Below are 16,722 nucleotides of genomic sequence, written 5' to 3' on the forward strand. Positions count from 1 at the left end.
TTACTGATTGGCCCGGTGTTATTTGGGTATTACTGATTGGCCCGGTGTTATTTGGGTATCACTGATTGGCCCGGTGTTATTTGGGTATTACTGATTGGCCCGGTGTTATTTGGGTATTACTGATTGGCCCGGTGTTATTTGGGTATCACTGATTGGCCCGGTGTTATTTGGGTATTACTGATTGGCCCAGTGTTATTTGGGTATTACTGATTGGCCCAGTGTTATTTGGGTATTGCTGATTGGCCCAGTGTTATTTGGGTATTACTGATTGGCCCAGTGTTATTTGGGTATTGCTGATTGGCCCAGTGTTATTTGGGTATTACTGATTGGCCCAGTGTTATTTGGGTATCACTGATTGGCCCAGTGTTATTTGGGTATCACTGATTGGCCCAGTGTTATTTGGGTATTACTGATTGGCCCGGTGTTATTTGGGTATTACTGATTGGCCCAGTGTTATTTGGGTATTGCTGATTGGCCCGGTGTTATTTGGGTATTACTGATTGGTCCAGTGTTATTTGGGTATTACTGATTGGCCCAGTGTTATTTGGGTATTACTGATTGGCCCAGTGTCATTTGGGTATCACTGATTGGCCCAGTGTTATTTGGGTATTACTGATTGGCCCAGTGTTATTTGGGTATTACTGATTGGCCCAGTGTTATTTGGGTATTACTGATTGGCCCTGTGTTATTTGGGTATTACTGATTGGCCCAGTGTTATTTGGGTATTACTGATTGGCCCAGTGTTATTTGGGTATTACTGATTGGCCCGGTGTTATTTGGGTATTGCTGATTGGCCCTGTGTTATTTGGGTATCACTGATTGGCCCGGTGTTATTTGGGTATTACTGATTGGCCCGGTGTTATTTGGGTATTGCTGATTGGCCCACTGTTATTTGGGTATTACTGATTGGCCCAGTGTTATTTGGGTATCGCTGATTGGCCCTGTGTTATTTGGGTATTACTGATTGGCCCGGTGTTATTTGGGTATTGCTGATTGGCCCACTGTTATTTGGGTATTACTGATTGGCCCAGTGTTATTTGGGTATCACTGATTGGCCCGGTGTTATTTGGGTATTACTGATTGGTCCAGTATTATTTGGGTATTACTGATTGGCCCGGTGTTATTTGGGTATTACTGATTGGCCCGGTGTTATTTGGGTATTACTGATTGGCCCAGTGTTATTTGGGTATTACTGATTGGCCCAGTGTTATTTGGGTATTATTGATTGGCCCTGTGTTATTTGGGTATTACTGATTGGCCCGGTGTTATTTGGGTATTACTGATTGGCCCAGTGTTATTTGGGTATTACTGATTGGCCCAGTGTTATTTGGGTATTACTGATTGGCCCGGTGTTATTTGGGTATTACTGATTGGCCCAGTGTTATTTGGGTATTACTGATTGGCCCAGTGTTATTTGGGTATTACTGATTGGCCCGGTGTTATTTGGGTATTGCTGATTGGCCCAGTGTTATTTGGGTATTACTGATTGGCCCGGTGTTATTTGGGTATCACTGATTGGCCAGAATTGTGTAGGACGCCCGCTGATTGGCCGGAGTGGGGGGGAGGGCGGAGCAGCGATTGGCTGAGCGGCCTCTCCCGCGGTCTGTGATAGGGAGGGAGGGGCAGGGCGCTGATTGGCGGAGCGCCGGTGCGAGAGAGAGAGAGAAAGTGTGTGAGTGTGAGAGGGAGAGGGAGAGGGAGAGAGAGAGCGCGGAGCCGGAGAGCGGGCCGAGGGCCGCGGACAGAGCGGAGGAGGAGGAGGCGGAGCGGACACTTACCGGGCGGTGAGAGAGCGCGGGTCCGGCCCTTCCCGGCCCGGGGAACGTGGCGGGAGGCGCGCGGCGTTCAAATCTCCAACCGCCAACCGCCACCCGCCGCGCGGCCTGACCCCGCCCCCTGTCTGTAACCCCTCCCCCTCTGTAACCCCGCCCCATCTGTAACCCCGCCCCCTGTCTGTAACCCCTCCCCCTCTGTAACCCCGCCCCCTGTCTGTAACCCGCCCCCTGTCTGTAACCCCTCCCCCTGTCTGTAACCCCGCCCCCTGTCTGTAACCCCTCCCCCTGTCTGTAACCCCTCCCCCTGTCTGTAACCCCGCCCCCTGTCTGTAACCCCTCCCCCTGTCTGTAACCCCGCCCCCTGTCTGTAACCCCTCCCCCTGTCTGTAACCCCTCCCCCTGTCTGTATCCCCGCCCCCTGTCTGTAACCCCTCCCCCTGTCTGTAACCCCTCCCCCTGTCTGTAACCCCGCCCCCTGTCTGTAACCCCGCCCCCTGTCTGTAACCCCGCCCCCTGTCTGTATCCCCGCCCCCTGTCTGTAACCCCGCCCCCTGTCTGTAACCCGGCCCCCTCTGTAACCCCGCCCCCTGTCTGTAACCCCGCCCCCTGTCTGTAACCCCGCCCCCTCTCTGTAACCCCGCCCCCTGTCTGTAACCCCTCCCCCTGTCTGTAACCCCGCCCCCTCTCTGTAACCCCTCCCCCTCTCTGTAACCCCTCCCCCTCTCTGTAACCCCCCCTCTCTGTAACCCCGCCCCCTCTGTAACCCCGCCCCCTGTCTGTAACCCCGCCCCCTGTCTGTAACCCCGCCCCCTGTCTGTAACCCCGCCTCCTGTCTGTAACCCCGCCCCATGTCTGTAACCCCTCCCCCTGTCTGTAACCCCTCCCCCTGTCTGTAACCCCTCCCCCTGTCTGTAACCCCGCCCCCTGTCTGTAACCCCTCCCCCTGTCTGTAACCCCTCCCCCTGTCTGTAACCCCGGCCCCTGTCTGTAACCCCGCCCCCTCTGTAACCCCGCCCCCTGTCTGTAACCCCGCCCCCTGTCTGTAACCCCGCCCCCTCTCTAACCCCGCCCCCTGTCTGTAACCCCGCACCCTCTCTAACCCCGCCCCCTGTCTGTAACCCGGCCCCTGTCTGTAACCCCGCCCCCTGTCTGTAACCCCGCCCCCTGTCTGTATCCCCGCCCCCTCTGTAACCCGGCCCCTCTCTGTAACCCGCCCCCTCTCTGTAACCCGGCCCCTGTCTGTAACCCCGCCCCCTCTGTAACCCCGCCCCCTCTCTGTAACCCCGCCCCCTCTCTAACCCCACCCCCTCTGTAACCCCGCCCCCTGTCTGTAACCCCGGCCCCTGTCTGTAACCCCGCCCCCTCTCTGTAACCCCGCCCCCTGTCTGTAACCTGGCCCCTCTCTGTAACCCCGCCCCCCACCCCCTCTGTAACCCCACCCCCTCTGTAACCCCACCCCCTCTGTAACCCCGCCCACTCTCTGTAACACCGCCCCCTCTCTAACCCCACCCCCTCTGCAACCCCGCCCCCTGTCTGTAACCCCGGCCCCTGTCTGTAACCCCGCCCCCTCTGTAACCCCGCCCCCTCTCTGTAACCCCGCCCCCTCTGTAACCCCGCCCCCTCTGTAACCCCGGCCCCTGTCTGTAACCCCGCCCCCTCTCTATAACCCCGCCCCCTCTGTAACCCCTCCCCCTCTGTAACCCCACCCCCCCGCCCCCTCTGTAACCCCGCCCCCTCTGTAACCCCGCCCCCTGTCTGTAACCCCGCCCCCTGTTGTAACCCTCCCCCTGTCCGTAACCCCTCTCTGTAACCCCGCCCCCTCTCTGTAACCCCGGCCCCTGTCTGTACCCCGGCCCCTATCTGTAACACCTCCCCCTCTGTAACCCCTCCCCCTCTGTAACCCCGCCCCCTCTGTAACCCCTCCCCCTCTGTAACCCCGCCCCCTGTCTGTAACCCGCCCCCTGTCTGTAACCCCTCCCCCTGTCTGTAACCCCGCCCCCTGTCTGTAACCCCTCCCCCTGTCTGTAACCCCTCCCCCTGTCTGTAACCCCGCCCCCTGTCTGTAACCCCTCCCCCTGTCTGTAACCCCTCCCCCTGTCTGTAACCCCGCCCCCTGTCTGTAACCCCGCCCCCTGTCTGTAACCCCGCCCCCTGTCTGTAACCCCGCCCCCTGTCTGTATCCCCGCCCCCTGTCTGTAACCCCGCCCCCTGTCTGTAACCCGGCCCCCTCTGTAACCCCGCCCCCTGTCTGTAACCCCGCCCCCTGTCTGTAACCCCGCCCCCTCTCTGTAACCCCGCCCCCTGTCTGTAACCCCTCCCCCTGTCTGTAACCCCGCCCCCTCTCTGTAACCCCTCCCCCTCTCTGTAACCCCTCCCCCTCTCTGTAACCCCCCCTCTCTGTAACCCCGCCCCCTCTGTAACCCCGCCCCCTGTCTGTAACCCCGCCCCCTGTCTGTAACCCCGCCCCCTGTCTGTAACCCCGCCTCCTGTCTGTAACCCCGCCCCATGTCTGTAACCCCGCCCCCTGTCTGTAACCCGGCCCCTGTCTGTAACCCCTCCCCCTGTCTGTAACCCCTCCCCCTGTCTGTAACCCCTCCCCCTGTCTGTAACCCCGCCCCCTGTCTGTAACCCCTCCCCCTGTCTGTAACCCCTCCCCCTGTCTGTAACCCCGGCCCCTGTCTGTAACCCCGCCCCCTCTGTAACCCCGCCCCCTGTCTGTAACCCCGCCCCCTGTCTGTAACCCCGCCCCCTCTCTAACCCCGCCCCCTGTCTGTAACCCCGCACCCTCTCTAACCCCGCCCCCTGTCTGTAACCCGGCCCCTGTCTGTAACCCCGCCCCCTGTCTGTAACCCCGCCCCCTGTCTGTATCCCCGCCCCCTCTGTAACCCGGCCCCTCTCTGTAACCCGCCCCCTCTCTGTAACCCGGCCCCTGTCTGTAACCCCGCCCCCTCTGTAACCCCGCCCCCTCTCTGTAACCCCGCCCCCTCTCTAACCCCACCCCCTCTGTAACCCCGCCCCCTGTCTGTAACCCCGGCCCCTGTCTGTAACCCCGCCCCCTCTCTGTAACCCCGCCCCCTGTCTGTAACCCCGCCCCCTGTCTGTAACCTGGCCCCTCTCTGTAACCCCGCCCCCCACCCCCTCTGTAACCCCACCCCCTCTGTAACCCCACCCCCTCTGTAACCCCGCCCACTCTCTGTAACACCGCCCCCTCTCTAACCCCACCCCCTCTGCAACCCCGCCCCCTGTCTGTAACCCCAGCCCCTGTCTGTAACCCCGCCCCCTCTGTAACCCCGCCCCCTCTCTGTAACCCCGCCCCCTCTGTAACCCCGCCCCCTCTGTAACCCCGGCCCCTGTCTGTAACCCCGCCCCCTCTCTATAACCCCGCCCCCTCTGTAACCCCTCCCCCTCTGTAACCCCACCCCCCCCGCCCCCTCTGTAACCCCGCCCCCTCTGTAACCCCGCCCCCTGTCTGTAACCCCGCCCCCTGTTGTAACCCTCCCCCTGTCCGTAACCCCTCTCTGTAACCCCGCCCCCTCTCTGTAACCCCGGCCCCTGTCTGTACCCCGGCCCCTATCTGTAACACCTCCCCCTCTGTAACCCCTCCCCCTCTGTAACCCCGCCCCCTCTGTAACCCATCCCCCTCTGTAACCCCTCCCCCGCCCCCTCTGTAACCCCGCCCCCTCTGTAACCCCGCCCCCCCATCTGTAACCCCGCCCCCTCTGTAACCCCACCCCCTCTGTAACCCCGCCCCCTCTGTAACCCGCCCCCTCTGTAACCCCACCCCCTGTCTGTAACCCCTCCCCCTGTCTGTAACCCCTCCCCCTGTCTGTAACCCCTCCCCCTGTCTGTAACCCCTCCCCCTGTCTGTAACCCCGCCCCCTGTCTGTAACCCCGCCCCCTGTCTGTAACCCCGCCCCCTGTCTGTAACCCGGCCCCTCTCTGTAACCCCGCCTCCTCTGTAACCCCGCCTCCTCTGTAACCCCGCCCCCTGTCTGTAACCCCTCCCCCTGTCTGTAACCCCTCCCCCTGTCTGTAACCCCTCCCCCTGTCTGTAACCCCGGTCCTCCTCTGTAACCCCTCCCCCTGTCTGTAACCCCGCCCCCTGTCGGTAACCCCTCCCCCTGTCTGTAACCCCTCCCCCTGTCTGTAACCCCTCCCCCTGTCTGTAACCCCGCTCCCTGTCTGTAACCCCGGCCCCTGTCTGTAACCCCGGCCCCTGTCTGTAACCCCGGCCCCTGTCTGTCACCCCGGCCCCTGTCTGTAACCCCGGCCCCTGTCTGTAACCCCGGCCCCTGTCTGTAACCCCGGCCCCTGTCTGTAACCCCTCCCCCTGTCTGTAACCCCGGCCCCCCTCTGTAACCCCTCCCCCTGTCTGTAACCCCGCCCCCTGTCGGTAACCCCTCCCCCTGTCGGTAACCCCTCCCCCTGTCTGTAACCCCGGCCCCTCTCTGTAACCCCGGCCCCTCTCTGTAACCCCGGCCCCTCTCTGTAACCCCGTCCCCTGTGTGTAACCCCGCCCCCTGTCTGTTACCCCGCCCCCTGTCTGTAACCCCGGCCCCCCTCTGTAACCCCGGCCCCCCTCTGTAACCCCGCCCCCTCTCTGTAACCCCGCCCCCTCTCTGTAACCCCGCCCCCTGTCTGTAACCCCGCCCCCTGTCTGTAACCCCTCCCCCTGTCTGTAACCCCTCCCCCTGTCTGTAACCCCTCCCCCTGTCTGTAAACCCTCCCCCTCTGTAACCCGGCCCCTCTGTAACCCCGCCCCCTGTCTGTAACCCCGCCCTTCTCTGTAACCCTGCCCCCTCTGTAACCTGCCCCCCCCTCTGTAACCCCGCCGCCTCTGTAACCCCGACGCCTCTGTAACCCCGCCCCCTCTGTAACCCCGCCCGCCCCCTCTGTAACCCCGCCCGCCCCCTCCGTAACCCCGCCCGCCCCCTCTGTAACCCCGCCCCTTCTGTAACCCCGCCCCTCTCTGAAACCCCGCCCCCTCTGTAACCCCTCCCCCCTCTGTAACCCCTCCCCCCTCTGTAACCCCGCCCCCTCTGTAACACCGCCCGCCCCCCTGTATCCCCTCCCCCCCTCTGTAACCCCTCCCCCCTCTGTAACCCCGCCCCTCTCTGTAACCCCTCCCCTCTCTGTAACCCCGCCCCCTCTGTAACCCCTCCCTGTAACCCCGCCCCCTGTCTGTAACCCCTCCCCCTCTGTAACCCCTCCCCCCGTCTGTAACCCCGCCCCCGTCTGTAACCCCGCCCCCGTCTGTAACCCCGCCCCCTCTGTAACCCCGCCCCCTTACTGTCATCTCCCCCCCTCTCTGTCACCCCTCCCCCTCTCTGTCACCCCTCCCCCTCTCTGTAACACCTCCCCCTATCTGTATCCCTCCCCCTCTGTAACCCCGCCCCCGCCCTCTCACTGTAACACACCGCCCCCTCGCTGTGACCCCTTCCCCTCGCCTTGTCCCCTCCCCCCTCGCCTTGTCCCCTCCCCACTCACCGTGACCCCTCCCCCCTCGCCGTGACCCCTCCCTGTAACCCCTTCCCCTTTCTGTAACCCCTTCCCCTCTCTGTAACCCCTTCCCCTCTCTGTAACCCCTTCCCCTCTCTGTAACCCCTTCCCCTCTCTGTAACACCTTCCCCTCTCTGTAACCCCTTCCCCTCTCTGTAACCCCGCCCCCTCTCTGTAACCCCGCCCCCTCTCTGTAACCCCGCCCCCTCTCTGTAACCCCGCCCCCTGTCTGTAACCCCGCCCCCTGTCTGTAACCCCGCCCCCTGTCTGTAACCCCGCCCCCTGTCTGTAACCCCTCCCCCTCTCTGTAACCCCTCCCCCTCTGTATCCCTCCCCCTCTCTGTAACGCCTCCCCCTCTCTGTCACCCCTCCCCCTCTCTGTAACACCTCCCCCTCTCTGTATCCCTCCCCCGCCCTCTCACTGTAACACACCGCCCCCTCGCTGTGACCCCTTCACCTCGCTGTGACCCCTCCCCCTCGCCTTGTCCCCTCCCCCTCGCCTTGTCCCCTCCCCCTCGCCTTGTCCCCTCCCCCCTCGCCGTGACCCCTCCTCCCTCGCCGTGACCCCTCCCCTTCGCCGTGACCCCTCCCCTCAACGTGACCCCTCCCCCTCACCGTGACCCCTCCCCTCTCGCGTGACCCCTCACCCCTCGCCGTAACCCACTGTAACTTCACCCCTTCCCCTGGGGTAACACCGCCCACTCTCCCGCGAAGCCTCCCCCCCACCTGGACCCGCGGTTTGAATGAAACACTGAGGTTTTTTGCTGTGCCGCAGGTGATTCCGACTCAGGACGTCGCCACTCCCGGGCACTGGTTCCAGGATGACATCCCTCGCCCTCTTCCAACCTCCGCACACCGATGGGCGAGTCACCCTGTACGAGCTCAACAACGAGCTGGTCAGCGGGTCCGACTGTGAGGAAGATGCCCACGCCTTTCATCTGCAGGTACGGACCCCGCAACAACAGATAGTCCCCCAGCAAGGGGTAGATACAGAGTAAAGCTCCCTCTACACTGTCCCATCACACACTCCCAGGGCAGGTACAGGGGGATAGATACAGAGTAAAGCTCCCTCTACACTGTCCCCATCAAACACTCCCAGGGCAGGTACAGGGGGTTAGATACAGAGTAAAGCTCCCTCTACACTGTCCCCATCAAACACTCCCAGGGCAGGTACAGGGGGTTAGATACAGAGTAAAGCTCCCTCTACACTGTCCCATCAAACACTCCCAGGGCAGGTACAGGGGGATAGATACAGAGTAAAGCTCCCTCTACACTGTCCCCATCAAACACTCCCAGGGCATGTACAGCACGGGGTTAGATACAGAGTAAAGCTCCCTCTACACTTTCCCATCAAACACTCCCAGGGCAGGTACAGGGGGTTAGATACAGAGTAAAGCTCCCTCTACACTGTCCCATCAAACACTCCCAGGGCAGGTACAGGGGGTTAGATACAGAGTAAAGCTCCCTCTACACTGTCCCCATCAAACACTCCCAGGGCAGGTACAGGGGGTTAGATACAGAGTAAAGCTCCCTCTACACTGTCCCCATCAAACACTCCCAGGGCAGGTACAGGGGGTTAGATACAGAGTAAAGCTCCCTCTGCACTGTCCCATCAAACACTCCCAGGGCAGGTACAGGGGGTTAGATACAGAGTAAAGCTCCCTCAACACTGTCCCATCAAACACTCCCAGGGCAGGTACAGGGGGTTAGATACAGAGTAAAGCGGGTTAGATACAGAGTAAAGCTACCTCTACACTGTCCCATCAAACACTCCCAGGGCAGGTACAGGGGGTTAGATACAGAGTAAAGCTCCCTCTACACTGTCCCATCAAACACTCCCAGGGCAGGTACAGGGGGTTAGATACAGAGTAAAGCTTCCTCAACACTGTCCCATCAAACACTCCCAGGGCAGGTACAGGGGGTTAGATACAGAGTAAAGCTCCCTCTACACTGTCCCATCAAACACTCCCAGGGCAGGTACAGGGGGTTAGATACAGAGTAAAGTCCCCTCTACACTGTCCCATCAAACACTCCCAGGGCAGGTACAGGGGGTTTGATTCAGAGTAAAGCTCCCTCTACACTGTCCCATCAAACGCTCCCAGGGCAGGTACAGCACGGGTTAGATACAGTGTAAAGTTCCCTCTACACTGTCCCATCAAACACTCCCAGGGCAGGTACAGGGGGTTAGATACAGAGTAAAGTCCCCTCTACACTGTCCCATCAAACACTCCCAGGGCAGGTACAGGGGGTTTGATTCAGAGTAAAGCTCCCTCTGCACTGTCCCATCAAACACTCCCAGGGCAGGTACAGGGGGTTAGATACAGAGTAAAGCTTCCTCTACACTGTCCCATCACACACTCCCAGGGCAGGTACAGGGGGTTAGATACAGAGTAAAGCTCCCTCTACACTGTCCCATCAAACACACCCAGGGCAGGTACAGGGGGTTAAATACAGAGTAAAGCTCCCTCTACTCTGTCCCATCAAACACTCCCAGGGCAGGTACAGCATGGGGTTAGATACAGAATAAAGCTCCCTCTACACTGTCCCATCAAACACTCCCAGGACAGGTACAGGAGGTTGATACAGAGTAAACCTACCTCTACACTGTTCCATCAAACACTCCCAGAGCAGTTACAGCATGGGTAAAATACAGAGTAAACCTCCCTCTGCACTGTCCCATCAAACACTCCCAGGGCAGGTACAACACGGGTTAGATACAGAGTAAAGCTCCCTCTACACTGTCCCATCAAACACTCCCAGGGCAGGTACAGGGGGTTAGATACAGAGTAAAGCTCCCTCTACACTGTCCCATCAAACACTCCCAGGGCAGGTACAGCACGGGGTTAGATACAGAGTAAAGCTCCCTCTACACTGTCCCATCAAACACTCCCAGGGCAGGTACAGCATGGGGTTAGATACAGAATAAAGCTCCCTCTACACTGTCCCATCAAACACTCCCAGGGCAGGTACAGCATGGGGTTAGATACAGAATAAAGCTCCCTCTACACTGTCCCATCAAACACTCCCAGGGCAGGTACAGCATGGGGTTAGATACAGAGTAAAGCTCCCTCTGCACTGTCCCATCAAACACTCCCAGGACAGGTACAGGAGGTTGATACAGAGTAAACCTACCTCTACACTGTTCCATCAAACACTCCCAGAGCAGTTACAGCATGGGTAAAATACAGAGTAAACCTCCCTCTGCACTGTCCCATCAAACACTCCCAGGGCAGGTACAACACGGGTTAGATACAGAGTAAAGCTCTCTCTACACTGTCCCATCAAACACTCCCAGGGCAGGTACAGGGGGTTAGATACAGAGTGAAGCTCCCTCGACACTGTCCCATCAAACACTCCCAGGGCAGGTACAGGGGGTTAGATACAGAGTAAAGCTCCCTCTACACTGTCCCATCAAACACTCCCAGGGCAGGTACAAGGGGGTTGGATGGTGTTTACTGATCTCTCCTTTAATGCCCAGGTCCTTGGATTCCCACCGGTGGTGATCCAGAAGGATTGTCTGAAAGCTCACAATCTCTCCGAGCACAGCACCAAAGCGGCGTTTATATACCACAGCGAGCCAGTGTGGACACGCAGCGCCAACGCGTGGTGAGTACCCGGGCCGCGACTCTATCGGGGCTAGAGGAGGCGGAATCGGAGGCTGCGCTTCTTGTTGCTCAGTCGTGACTGGGTGACGCGAGCAGCTGAACTATATCTCTCTGTTTCTGTTTGCAGGCACGATTCGGGACTCCGTGGGTTGCTGGATGAAATTACCAAATCAGACGATGAAGGTAACTGACCAGGGCAGGAGAGGGCCAAAGGGGCTTCACTTCAATGTCTCGTCCTAAAGCCGGCCCCTCCGACAGTGCGGCGCTCCCTCAGTACTGCCCCTCCGACAGTGCGGGGCTCCCTCAGTACTGCCCCTCTGACAGTGCGGGCCTCCCTCAGTACTGCCCCTCCGACAGTGCAGTACGGCGCTCCCTCAGTACTGCCCCTCCGACAGTGCGGGGCTCCCTCAGTACTGCCCCTCCGACAGTGCGGCAGTCCCCCAGTACTGCCCCTCCGACAGTGCGGCACTCCCTCAGTACTGCCCCTCCGACAGTGCGGCACTCCCTCAGTACTGCCCCTCCGACAGTGCGGCACTCTCTCAGTACTGCCCCTCCGACAGTGCGGCACTCCCTCAGTACTGCCCCTCCGACAGTGCGGGGCTCCCTCAGTACTGCCCCTCCGACAGTGCGGGGCTCCCTCAGTACTGCCCCTCCGACAGTGCGGTGCTCCCTCAGTACTGCCCCTCCGACAGTGCGGGGCTCCCTCAGTACTGCCCCTCCGACAGTGCGGCACTCCCTCAGTACTGCCCCTCCGACAGTGCGGGGCTCCCTCAGTACTGCCCCTCCGACAGTACGGCGCTCCCTCAGTACTGCCCCTCCGACAGTGCGGGGCTCCCTCAGTACTGCCCCTCCGACAGTGCGGGGCTCCCTCAGTACTGCCCCTCCGACAGTGCGGGGCTCCCTCAGTACTGCTCCTGTGCTAGCCTGCCGCCTGTGATTGTCGTGCGTTCATTCTCTGCCTGTGTTTGTTTCCAGTCCCTCACTGGTTCAGGACAGTGTCTGGCTTTGCCTTGACAGTATTGCAGTGGGTCACCTCGTTCCATGGGTCACTATCTCCTCACCTCACGGTACGTATCGCCAGCGTTTCCTTGTCATAGGAACAGGAGCAGGCCATTCAGCCCCTCGAGCCTGTTACATTAGGAACAGGAGGAGGCCATTCAGCCCCTCGAGCCTGTTACATTAGGAACAGGAGGAGGCCATTCAGCCCCTCGAGCCTGTTACATTAGGAACAGGAGGAGGCCATTCAGCCCCTCGAGCCTGTTACATTAGGAACAGGAGGCCATTCAGCCCCTCGAGCCTGTTACATTAGGAACAGGAGGCCATTCAGCCCCTCGAGTCTGTTACATTAGGAACAGGAGCAGGCCATTCAGCCCCTCGAGTCTGTTACATTAGGAACAGGAGCAGGCCATTCAGCCCCTCGAGTCTGTTACATTAGGAACAGGAGCAGGCCATTCAGCCCCTCGAGTCTGTTACATTAGGAACAGGAGGAGGCCATTCAGCCCCTCGAGCCTGTTACATTAGGAACAGGAGGAGGCCATTCAGCCCCTCGAGCCTGTTACATTAGGAACAGGAGGAGGCCATTCAGCCCCTCGAGCCTGTTACATTAGGAACAGGAGGAGGCCATTCAGCCCCTCGAGCCTGTTACATTAGGAACAGGAGGCCATTCAGCCCCTCGAGCCTGTTACATTAGGAACAGGAGGCCATTCAGCCCCTCGAGTCTGTTACATTAGGAACAGGAGCAGGCCATTCAGCCCCTCGAGTCTGTTACATTAGGAACAGGAGGAGGCCATTCAGCCCCTCGAGCCTGTTACATTAGGAACAGGAGGCCATTCAGCCCCTCGAGCCTGTTACATTAGGAACAGGAGGAGGCCATTCAGCCCCTCGAGCCTGTTACATTAGGAACAGGAGGAGGCCATTCAGCCCCTCGAGTCTGTTACATTAGGAACAGGAGCAGGCCATTCAGCCCCTCGAGTCTGTTACATTAGGAACAGGAGGAGGCCCATTCAGCCCCTCGAGTCTGTTACATTAGGAACAGGAGGAGGCCATTCAGCCCCTCGAGTCTGTTACATTAGGAACAGGAGGAGGCCCATTCAGCCCCTCGAGTCTGTTACATTAGGAACAGGAGGAGGCCATTCATTCCCTCGAGCCTGTTACATTAAGAACAGGAGGAGGCCATTCAGCCCCTCGAGCCTGTTACATTAGGGACAGGAGGAGGCCATTCAGCCCCTCGAGCCTGTTACATTAGGGACAGGAGGAGGCCATTCAGCCCCTCGAGTCTGTTACATTAGGAACAGGAGGAGGCCATTCAGCCCGTCGAGCCTATTACATTAGGAACAGGAGGAGGCCCATTCAGCCCCTCGAGCCTGTTACATTAGGAACAGGAGGCGGCCATTCAGCCCCTCGAGCCTGTTACATTAGGAACAGGAGGAGGCCATTCAGCCCCTCGAGCCTGTTACATTAGGAACAGGAGGAGGCCATTCAGCCCCTTGAGCCTGTTACATTATGAACAGGAGGAGGCCATTCAGCCCCTCGAGCCTGTTACATTAGGAACAGGAGGCCCATTCAGCCCCTCGAGCCTGTTACATTAGGAACAGGAGGCCCATTCAGCCCCTCGAGCCTGTTACATTAGGAACAGGAGGCCATTCAGCCCCTCGAGCCTGTTACATTAGGAACAGGAGGAGGCCATTCAGCCCCTCGAGCCTGTTACATTAGGAACAGGAGGAGGCCGTTCAGCCCCTCGAACCTGTTACATTAGGAACAGGAGGAGACCCATTCAGCCCCTCGAGCCTGTTACATTAGGAACAGGAGGCCATTCAGCCCCTCGAGCCTGTTACATTAGGAACAGGAGGAGGCCATTCAGCCCCTCGAGCCTGTTACATTAGGAACAGGAGGAGGCCATTCAGCCCCTCGAGCCTGTTACATTAGGAACAGGAGGAGACCATTCAGCCCCTCGAGCCTGTTACATTAGGAACAGGAGGCCATTCAGCCCCTCGAGCCTGTTACATTAGGAACAGGAGGAGGCCATTCAGCCCCTCGAGCCTGTTACATTAGGAACAGGAGGAGGCCATTCAGCCCCTCGAGCCTGTTACATTAGGAACAGGAGGAGGCCATTCAGCCCCTCGAGCCTGTTACATTAGGAAAATTAGCAAAAATCTATGGAATCTCCAATTGACCCCCAGCCTCAATGGAGTTCCAGATTCCCTCACCTTTAGTGTGAAGAAATACTCCCTGACATCACCCCTGAACGGCCTGGCTCTAATTTGCAGGTTACGCCCCCACCCCCACCCAGAGGAAGTAGTTCCTCTGTCTCTCTCATGGGAACCTATGCAGGGAGACAGAGGGAGGCAAAAATGAGGCAAAAGCAAAAGACAGAAAGGAGATGAGGAAAAGTGGAGGGCAGAGAAACCCAAGGCAAAGAACAAAAAGGGCCACTGTACAGCAAAATTCTAGAAGGACAAAGGGTGTTAAAAAAACAAGCCTGAACGCTTTGTGTCTTAATGCAAGGAGTATCCGCAATAAGGTGGATGAATTAACTGTGCAAATAGATGTTAACAAATATGATGTGATTGGGATTACAGAGACGTGGCTCCAGGATGATCAGGGCTGGGAACTCAACATCCAGGGGTATTCAACATTCAGGAAGGATAGAATAAAAGGAAAAGGAGGTGGGGTAGCATTGCTGGTTAAAGAAGAGATTAATGCAATAGTTAGGAAGGACATTAGCTTGGATGATGTGGAATCTATATGGGTAGAGCTGCAGAACACCAAAGGGCAAAAAACGTTAGTGGGAGTTGTGTACAGACCTCCAAACAGTAGTAGTGATGTTGGGGAGGGCATCAAACAGGAAATTAGGAGTGCATGCAATAAAGGTGCAGCAGTTATAATGGGTGACTTTAATATGCACATAGATTGGGCCAGCCAAACTGGAAGCAATACGATGGAGGAGGATTTCCTGGAGTGCATAAGGGATGGTTTTCTAGACCAATATGTCGAGGAACCAACTAGGGGGGAGGCCATCTTAGACTGGGTGTTGTGTAATGAGAGAGGATTAATTAGCAATCTCATTGTGCGAGGCCCCTTGGGGAAGAGTGACCATAATATGGTGGAATTCTGCATTAGGATGGAGAATGAAACAGTTAATTCAGAGACCATGGTCCAGAACTTAAAGAAGGGTAACTTTGAAGGTATGAGGCATGAATTGGCTAAGATAGATTGGCTAATGATACTTAAGGGGTTGACTGTGGATGGGCAATGGCAGACATTTAGAGACCGCATGGATGAATTACAACAATTATACATTCCTGTCTGGCGTAAAAATAAAAAAGGGAAGGTGGCTCAACCATGGCTATCTAGGGAAATCAGGGATAGTATTAAAGCCAAGGAAATGGCATACAAATTGGCCAGAAATAGCAGCGAACCCAGGGACTGGGAGAAATTTAGAACTCAGCAGAGGAGGACAAAGGGTTTGATTAGGGCAGGGAAAATGGAGTTCGAGAAGAAGCTTGCAGGGAACATTAAGGCGGATTGCAAAAGTTTCTATAGGTATGTAAAGAGAAAAAGGTTAGTAAAGACAAACGTAGGTCCCCTGCAGTCAGAATCAGGGGAAGTCATAACGGGGAACAAAGAAATGGCAGACCAATTGAACAAGTACTTTGGTTCAGTATTCACTAAGGAGGACACAAACAACCTTCCGGATATAAAAGGGGTCAGAGGGTCTAGTAAGGAGGAGGAACTGAGGGAAATCTTTATTAGTCGTGAAATTGTGTTGGGGAAATTGATGGGATTGAAGGCCGATAAATCCCCAGGGCCTGATGGACTGCATCCCAGAGTACTTAAGGAGGTGGCCTTGGAAATAGCGGATGCATTGACAGTCATTTTCCAACATTCCATTGACTCTGGATCAGTTCCTATCGAGTGGAGGGTAGCCAATGTAACCCCACTTTTAAAAAAAGGAGGGAGAGAGAAAGCCAATGTAACCCCACTTTTAAAAAAAGGAGGGAGAGAGAAAGCAGGGAAAGCCTGACATCGGTAGTGGGTAAAATGATAGAATCAATTATTAAGGATGTCACAGCAGCGCATTTGGAAAATGGTGACATGATAGGTCCAAGTCAGCATGGATTTGTGAAAGGGAGATCATGCTTGACAAATCTTCTGGAATTTTTTGAGGATGTTTCCAGTAAAGTGGACAAAGGAGAACCAGTTGATGTGGTATATTTGGACTTTCAGAAGGCTTTCGACAAGGTCCCACACAAGAGATTAATGTGCAAAGTTAAAGCATATGGGATTGGGGGTAGTGTGCTGACGTGGATTGAGAACTGGTTGTCAGACAGGAAGCAAAGAGTAGGAGTAAATGGGGACTTTTCAGAATGGCAGGCAGTGACTAGTGGGGTACCGCAAGGTTCTGTGCTGGGGCCCCAGCTGTTTACACTGTACATTAATGATTTAGACGAGGGGATTAAATGTAGTATCTCCAAATTTGCAGATTACACTAAGTTGGGTGGCAGTGTGAGCTGCGAGGAGGATGCTATGAGGCTGCAGAGTGACTTGGTTAGGTGAGTGGGCAAATGCATGGCAGATGAGTATAATGTGGATAAATGTGAGGTTATCCACTTTGGTGGTAAAAACAGAGACACAGACTATTATCTGAATGGTGACAGATTAGGAAAAGGGGAGGTGCAACGAGACCTGGGTGTCATGGTACATCAGTCATTGAAAGTTGGCATGTAGGTACTGCAGGCGATGAAGAAGGCAAATGGCATGTTGGCCTTCATAGCGAGGGGATTTGAGTACAGTGGCAGGGAGGTGTTACTACAGTTGTACAGGGCCTTGGTGAGGCCACACCT

General features: G+C 57.1%; 1 protein-coding gene across 1 annotated transcript; it reads left to right on the plus strand.

Moving 5' to 3' along the window:
• Window positions 1–1,658: 1,658 nt before the first annotated feature.
• Window positions 1,659–11,976, plus strand: aaas (achalasia, adrenocortical insufficiency, alacrimia). Its single transcript, XM_070869389.1, has 5 exons — window positions 1,659–1,784; window positions 8,050–8,218; window positions 10,753–10,880; window positions 11,007–11,062; window positions 11,855–11,976. Exons 2-5 carry the CDS (start codon window positions 8,096–8,098, stop codon window positions 11,974–11,976), a joined length of 429 nt encoding a protein of 142 aa, XP_070725490.1. The 5' UTR covers window positions 1,659–1,784; window positions 8,050–8,095.
• Window positions 11,977–16,722: the final 4,746 nt, after the last annotated feature.

Source organism: Pristiophorus japonicus, chromosome X (assembly GCF_044704955.1).
Source record: "Pristiophorus japonicus isolate sPriJap1 chromosome X, sPriJap1.hap1, whole genome shotgun sequence".
Lineage (NCBI taxonomy): Eukaryota > Metazoa > Chordata > Chondrichthyes > Pristiophoridae > Pristiophorus > Pristiophorus japonicus.